Source organism: Papaver somniferum, chromosome 2 (genome assembly GCF_003573695.1).
Source record: "Papaver somniferum cultivar HN1 chromosome 2, ASM357369v1, whole genome shotgun sequence".
NCBI classification, from domain to species: domain Eukaryota; kingdom Viridiplantae; phylum Streptophyta; class Magnoliopsida; order Ranunculales; family Papaveraceae; genus Papaver; species Papaver somniferum.
The window spans coordinates 206,650,617-206,658,471 of NC_039359.1; the positions used below are offsets into that span (position 1 = coordinate 206,650,617).

General features: G+C 40.6%; 1 protein-coding gene across 1 annotated transcript; it reads left to right on the forward strand.

Moving 5' to 3' along the window:
• The first annotated feature begins 6,692 nt into the window (after positions 1-6,692).
• Positions 6,693-7,442, forward strand: LOC113352662. Its single transcript, XM_026596458.1, has one exon. It carries the CDS (start codon positions 6,693-6,695, stop codon positions 7,440-7,442), a length of 750 nt encoding a protein of 249 aa, XP_026452243.1.
• Positions 7,443-7,855: the final 413 nt, after the last annotated feature.

Consider the following 7,855-nt stretch of genomic DNA (forward strand, 5'->3'; position numbering starts at 1 on the left):
GAATGTGAAGATGTTGTTCAGCGTCTTTAAGATTCAATCCGGAAAATCTACTCCATTATATCCCCAGAGTAATGGGAAGGCAGAGGCTACAAATAAAACGGTGGCGTCCACGTTGAAGAAGAAGCTGGAAGGGCATCATAAAGGATGGTGTGAGCAGATCCCGAACGTACTATGGTCATATAAAACCACAAGGCGAGAAGAAACAGGAGTATCACCGTTTGGTTTAACGTACGGAGCAGAGGCAGTGCTAGCAGAAAAATCCATCCTTCCACCAACACGGAGAGAGGAATGGGAAAAAGGATTAAACACGGACTAAATTCTTGCAAAATTGGACGATCTCGAGGAAAATAGAGAAATTGCGCTACAGCATATGACGAACTACCACCAGAGGCTGTCGAGAGAATATAATAAAAGGGTAAAACCGAGAAGCTTCGTCTCGGGAAAGCTGGTGCTACGAGAAATACCACCTTATCAGCGAGGACCAGGAGGAAAGCTAGAACCCACTTGAGAGGGTCCATACATCGTAAAAAGGGTGGTTGGAAATGGGGCATATGAATTAGCATACTGCGAAGGGAAGGATACTAACGAAGAAGGGAAGATAATTTACGGAGAAGTAGAACGACAAGATAGAAGGCTATATCATCCTTGGAAACCTGTTTACATTAAGAAATATTATCCCAAAATTGTATCAATAAAATATTTCTACAATTTTATACAAATGGATCCATTTACACGAGCAGATAAGACCTCAAAATTAGGAGGCAAATAATGAATATGAAATAAAAAGTTTCTAAGAAAACTTAAAACCTTCGCCTAGGAGGGCTGGGAACCCACGGCATGCACCTTAGTTCGCATGAAAATGCAAGAGGCAAAGACCTAACGCATGTCGTGGACAACTCTCAGACAGAAAGCTAGGGGCAATGATAAGACATATCCGTTGAGGGTCCCTTTTATGATGTCCTTCGGTAAGGAGTGTAGAAATATGACCAAGGCGCCGACGTATTTGGTTGAGTTTCGGGTGCCTGGGACGTCTGGAGCGTTACCGGCCATGTCCGTATGGAAAGTATTGGCTACGATGCACTCGATCCCAAAGAAACCCCACTTAGGGTGTGACTTCGTAACTCCGAGCCTTATCGGCGAAGAGGATAAGAAGTCGCGAAAATAACTGAATGTCGTAATAACCGGATGGGAGGAGACCAACATGCATGTTAGGGTTAACCTCCATGAAGGGGCACTCAGGGGGAATATAAAGGGATGACACCCTCCAGATTAGGGAGCTGTGTGACCAAAAAAGACGACAATATCATGGGGCTTCTATTCATGGGAATAGATAGGCCTGTCATATTGTCGCCTAAAGAAAACTTATCAAAAATGTTAAGGCGAGGTTGATGGATTGTTATTCGCAAAAATAGCAAGCGCCTAAAACTTCGCCGAAGAAATACCCTTCATAATAGGGTGAGGCGTAATAAGACCTTAACTAGGAGGCGCATTAAGACCTCATAAATAAGAAAATAAAAGGTAAACAAAAAATAGACATACACACCGGAATGACGTACGTAAAAAGAGCGTAACCAGAATACTCTCGTCTTGATCGGACAAAGCTCAATAATAATAAGAGGCAAGTATATACTTTTTATATTTTTTGTCCTTTTTTAGCATACTCCTCTCAATACTACGAAGTGCTTAAGGCATAATTTAAAAGATAAGAGACAAGACATCAGATAAAGGAGCACGAAGGAAAAGAGCGAAGTCGAAGACATATTTTTACAACTAGAACACAAGTATATACTTTGGGTGAAAAGATTAAAGGCGGAAACAACAGTTCTAATTGAAAAAATAGCAGGATCATAATGTACATATAGGATTGATGTTAATATACATAAGCGAAGAATAAAAGAGTAAAAGACCGAATTCTCTAATCATCATCTCCATCAGCCTCATCATCTTCATCAGACTTTGTGCCTTCTTCGGAAGAAAGGATTGGTTCGTCGATGGTAGGCTCCGGTTCGGGTTCGTCTTCTGAAAATACCTCAAGCTCCAGGGGAACACGAGGAATATTCTCTGAGTCGCGGAATTCATTAAAGAGCCTGAACTTTTTATCTTGGGCATTTCGGCGAAGCTTCTTTGCAAGTAAAATTGCGTCCTTAACCATCTTGTCAAGATCCTCGTTTAAGCCGCGGACATCTTCTTGAAGACAAGAGTCTTGGTCCTTAAGCTTTTGCTCAGAACCTGAGATGAAGAAAGATAAGTAAGTAGGCTATCTGGAAATCTAAGGCAAAATCAAATGGCTAAGAAAGGAAAACTTACGACAAAGAGCAGACGAGATGTTTTTGTCCTCAGCAAGTTGCGATTCTAACTGAGTGATACGAGCACTCTGGCGAACAATAAGGTCCCAACCCTCGTGAAGTTCCACGAGATGGGACATGTTGTGATTATGTCCCTAAAGAGGCGAATAAAAAAGAAATGAGTAAGGTAATGATGTTAAGGAAAATAAGAAAGGAATCGGCTGTCACACTTACCAAACACAACATGGAAGCATGTTGTTGAACGGAGAGATTCAAAGAAGCATTCTGGATAAATTCTTGATCGGCATTTAAAAATGAATCAGAGCTCAAGGAGGTCAAGGATTCATCATCCACGGATCTCAAGGAGGAGTTCGAACGAGTTGTCACGAAGATATCCCTAAGGAATTTCATATCAGGAAGATATGTTGGGTCTTTAGAATCATCAACGTGAGGGAGAGAGGAGCTAGGAGGAGGACGGGATGGTCCCGAAGGATGAACTTGAGATAGCCTGTCTACGTCCAATGTACGAGAACGATGTTGAGAAGGCTCCCGAGCACGAGGAGAGGTTGAAGGGTCATCCTAAAAACCACAAAGTTAGTAGATGAATCAAAGGGGAAAAGGCAAGCCGCGAAATAGGGACGAACCTGAGCGGAGGAGGAGGAAACCTTTGAGCGATCACGCTTTCTTGTGTTTGCAGCAGGGCCCGCTGCAACTCGAGATTCCTCCCTCTGCGAAGTGAAATATTAAGAATTGGATTAAGAATTGGATTAAGAAATTGCGAAGATATGACTCGCGAGATACAAACCTGACCTGAAGGTGGCTTCTTGGTGAGGTCCTTTATCATGCCAGGAGGTGGGAATGAATACTAAGGCAAAAGGAAAGGGCGTTAGAGGGGTATACGGTAAATAAAGGGAAAATTGAATGAAAATTCGAACTTACCATAGGGGGGATATTGGGCCAATTAAACCGACCCAGTTCGCTTTCGGCAAGGTGGGCATGCTCAGGAAGAGGACCGGAACAAGGCACACCATTCTCGTCTAATCCCCACACGAAAGGAACTTCGATCACCAGAAGATACATCATCCAATTTTCGTCGTTAGATAACCGAAGATACTTCTTCCTCTTTTCACCAGAAGGATCGACATCCAAAAGTAGTGCCTTGGATGGATCAGCCAAGATCTTACGGGTAAACTTCACACCCCACTCTTGGTACGATCTTGTGGACAAGTACTGGACGAGGTAATTTTCCAGAAAAGATTTCACGTTATAATCAGCCGAAGGAAAGTCCGACCCTAATTCGGGAATTTGAGAAGGAAGGCCATTTGATCTTCGAACAAATTTGTTAGCCAAGCGAATAACGTTCCCACTTAGCTTATAAACACCAGGGCGAAGGCGAGCTAAAATCTCAAGGAATAAAAGATTCTTGGGATCAAATAGGGGAAAGGAAAGCCCTGCTCTTAATTTTCCTACGGTGACAATTATCCTCGATGAAGTCCAGGTTTCAGCTTGAATCCACCGGTAGTTTAATTCCATCAAATCAGTAGCAGTGATGGGAGGAGTAACAAAGGAATCGATTGCGGGAGATAGGGTGATTCCTACCGTGTTAAGGTCGGTCTTAAAATCTTCATAGGTCCACGATGTGGTTAGAGGAGGAATCTTTCTTGAAGACATTAAAAACAGAAGAACATAGCTTACCGGAGATAAGAGGGGAAAGGAGTAGAAGACTATCGTCTCAGATTGATGAGAAGAATGAGTATTTATACCAGATGACTGGTTAAAACGACCCACGACTGAAGAATATGAACCGGTAATCGACGGTTACGAGGAAAAGAGCACCACGTGGAAGACGAATTAAGGGAGGGAAGGCGATTATCAAGCTTCAGACAGTTCTTATTCTCCTCTCTTTATGATCGAGCAGAATAAGAAAGGGAAAAATGTAGTTACCAAAGCATAAGCCGACACGTGGCCATAGGAAGGCGCGGGAATCTGGTGAAAAGATCTTACTTCAACCCCCGAGATTCGTCGTCAGGGACTTGTCAAATCAAGTCAAAATTATCCTTATCCACACGACAACGAAGTAAAGTTTGGGACGAGGTAACTCTCCAAAGGGAACGAAGAGAGCGAAAGAAATCAGATGTCCATTACGAAATGACCACGAAATAATGTGACTTGGCTTGGAAGAAAAGCTACCCCCGCAAAGTAGATAAATTATCGAGCGAGAAATGGGAAGGTGTCCCGACAAGACCACGTGAAGTCAGCGAAAGGTGGGGAAAAACTTTATGGAATATGCTCCAGGCGAAGCATAAAGTAACCTCGGCGAGATGATATGAGTTGTATGCCACTAAGGTTTCTTAGGCCTATAAATAGAGACCATTGGACAATGTAAAGGGAGAGATCTTTTGGAGAGGGAAAGGTATATCATAGGAGAGAGAGAGAGAGTTAGGTCTTCCTTATAATTCATAGGCTGGAAGAAGGGATTAGGGTTTCCTTGTAACCCACGAGTGTAACTTATAGTGTTTATTATGTCTTAGATCTTGCATATTTTCCATTTGGGTGTGTTGTTGGATTTCCAGTAATCACATTTTGGCGCTAGAAACAGGGACGAATTTTGGAACGAGGTAAACGGTGTTGAGAAGGAGTAAACGATTGGAGGCTCGGGATCAGGAGGTAAAGAACGATATATTGGTAAAGTACGAAAGACGAAGGACCATGATACAAGGGAAACGCAGATCGAAAGTGAAAGCCGGGACTGTGGAGAAACGCAGATCGAAAGTGAAAGCCGGGACTGTGGAGAAACGCAGATCGAAAGTGAAAGCCGGGACTGTGGAGAAACCTGGTCGGATTGTGAAAGCCGGGACTACCGCGGAAAAGAAAATGAACCAAGAAAAGGCGGAAGCAAACGATAACGAGGAGGATGAGGTATCGGAAGAACCGGGTTTCTATGAATTTGGCATCGCCACCTGCCATACTAACTTTGCAAATTCTGTTATAACCCGAACACCATTTTAACTTTGCAGATTATGTAAAGGTTGCTTACCCAATCGAAGATGGCTTTTGGTGAACTGTTGGACCCTCATTATTATTCTTTAAGAAATGAAATAACTTAATCTCAACATGTCCCCTCACGTGTAGCCTTGTTAGTTCTAACACGTGGATAATTAAATCAAGTGACGCGGAGTAAAGGCGCGGTCAAGTCAAATGACTCGTCGCAAATAGCGTGTTCTGAACCATGTTAGAATACGGGCATCAAACTCAAAACCAATTGGCAATAAGTGGAGAGGCCCAAAGGACTATAAACCGCATGATTTTAGATTGTCCAGACATCGTGGGACTAACAATCTCAACACCCTCCCTGATGAGGATTAAAATAAACTAAGGGAGAGAAAATATAAATAGTTTATGAAATTAGGGGGTGTTTTCTACCTGCAAATTTTTCCTATACAAAAAGGCTGGAACATACCCCCAATTTGAAAGGGGTGCACATATTTGGACTCTCCTATCAGGCCCTCTATTTGGATTAAAGTGATTTCATTTTTTTTATACTATATTATCCAACAACAATAATATTCTAATAACCAATCTCACATTTATCATATAATGGAATGAGATTTTTTTTTAATCTGTATAAAATCCAGTTTCTAAGATATTACTTGGTGGAATGATAAACTCAGTCGGTATAGATATTATTTAGTATAGGGTTGCACATGCCATTTTCATCCTTACGTAAAGAGAGGTCCCCCGTAGCATTTGCATCCAAAAGGAAAAGAGAAGAGGTCCCGGTAGCATTGTCTTTCCGTAACATCTCTAATTAAAGGTCCATCCGAGGGTGGATGTGCTAGAATAAATCCATTATCTTCGAGAATGACCGGATCCACTTCTCGAAATCCACTTTCCTATGAAAACTCTCTCTCTTCTCCGCAATTTTCTCCATTAACTGAAACAGAAACTTGAACCAAATCATCATTACTAATCTAAACAAATTTTTTTCTATATTCTGATTAATCTTACACCATTCTGTTAATCTAAAAGTTCATTGGATTTCTTCGTATTTCAACGAAGATTTCCTACTTTTAATTTTCAGAAAATCTCAATCTCTTAGCCTTTGGCATCTTTTATATCTTTAATGTATTCTATACAAACATGTCTCAACCTTCACAATCTAATCTTCTTAATCAAGAAACATCAAACAAGAAGATTTGTATTGACAATCCTTTACCAAATTCATCAAAGGATTATCAAAACTGCTTAGTTCTTATGATTATCTATCCTAGAACATTCCTAATCTCTAATGTCAGGGAACTATTACATAAACTCTGGAAATCCTTCAATTAAAAATTCTTCGTGTCTGAATTCACATCAGATACATTCTTAATTAAATTTGAGTCGCATTCTGACTCGGAATTTATCATGGAATCATCACCGTGGGTTTCCAGAGATGATTTATTGGCATTGGAAAGGCGTGTACCTAACAAACTACCACAGGAATACCGATTTGATAAAGTTGAATTTTGGGCTCAATTACATGGTCTTCGAGTAAACTATCTGAACAGAAAATTCATTCAGAGTTTAGTTTCTTATGTTGGTAGCCACATAACAATATATGTTCAAGAAGCAAGAAATTGGGGTAAATTTGATAGAGTACGTATCCCAGTCGATGTTAAACGGCCACTTAGAGACTCTATCACTTTTCCTCTTTCTAATGGACAAGAAATCGTGGCTGAAATCAGATACGAAAGATTACCAAGATTTTGTTTATTCTGCGGTCTTCTGGGTCATCTTATGAGTCTATGTCCGAAAGTTCATCAATTGAAAGATAAAGTCTATCATGATTTTCCCCCAGAACTTCATCAACAGGCATATAATCTTATTCTTCCAAAATATCAACGTTCTATCAATGCATCTTTGAAGAACTTCAATATTGATTTGGATGAATTCAAAGACTCAGATTTACAGGAAGAAATCATGATGGAGTTGGTGCAGAATCAAAGCACAATCTTAACTGAGATTTCAGGGATGATGAATCATCAAGCCAACTCATCAGCCACTAGGAATTTGTCATCCACGTCATCACCTGATCCGTACATTTATCGAGAAGATAACATACACAGGAAGTTACGTGTCTCTGGAGTTTTTTCTGATAAGAATACCCTGAGTTAACCACCAAATCAATAATCAACCTACCACAACCAATCAGGGTAAAGATTTCTTTTCATCAATAACTGCTCAGAACATGGAAATAACTTCTTCCGTAACTGCTCAAACTGCATCTCTACAACAGAAGAACAATGCTTTGGAAAAAGGAAAAAATTTAGAGACTAACCAAGAAAATTCTTCAACAAACTTTCATTACAATAGTTTCAAGTCTCTTCAAGTCTCTGAATCGTTCAAGTTTGTCACTAAGAAACTGAAATCTACTACAACTGAAGTCTCAAATAAGTCCATAAATGAGAACCTTCATTAACTTCTATCCGGGTCCAACACCAGATCACAAAATAGTAACGATGGAAGGATTTTATGGAATTACGGACAATCAGCCAAGAATACCAGGAGGCGTGAATGGAAATCGATGG

Bases quoted from the DNA above. Each gene is read 5' to 3' on its own strand.
- LOC113352662 (XM_026596458.1), top strand. From the start codon at position 6,693: ATGGAATCATCACCGTGGGTTTCCAGAGATGATTTATTGGCATTGGAA.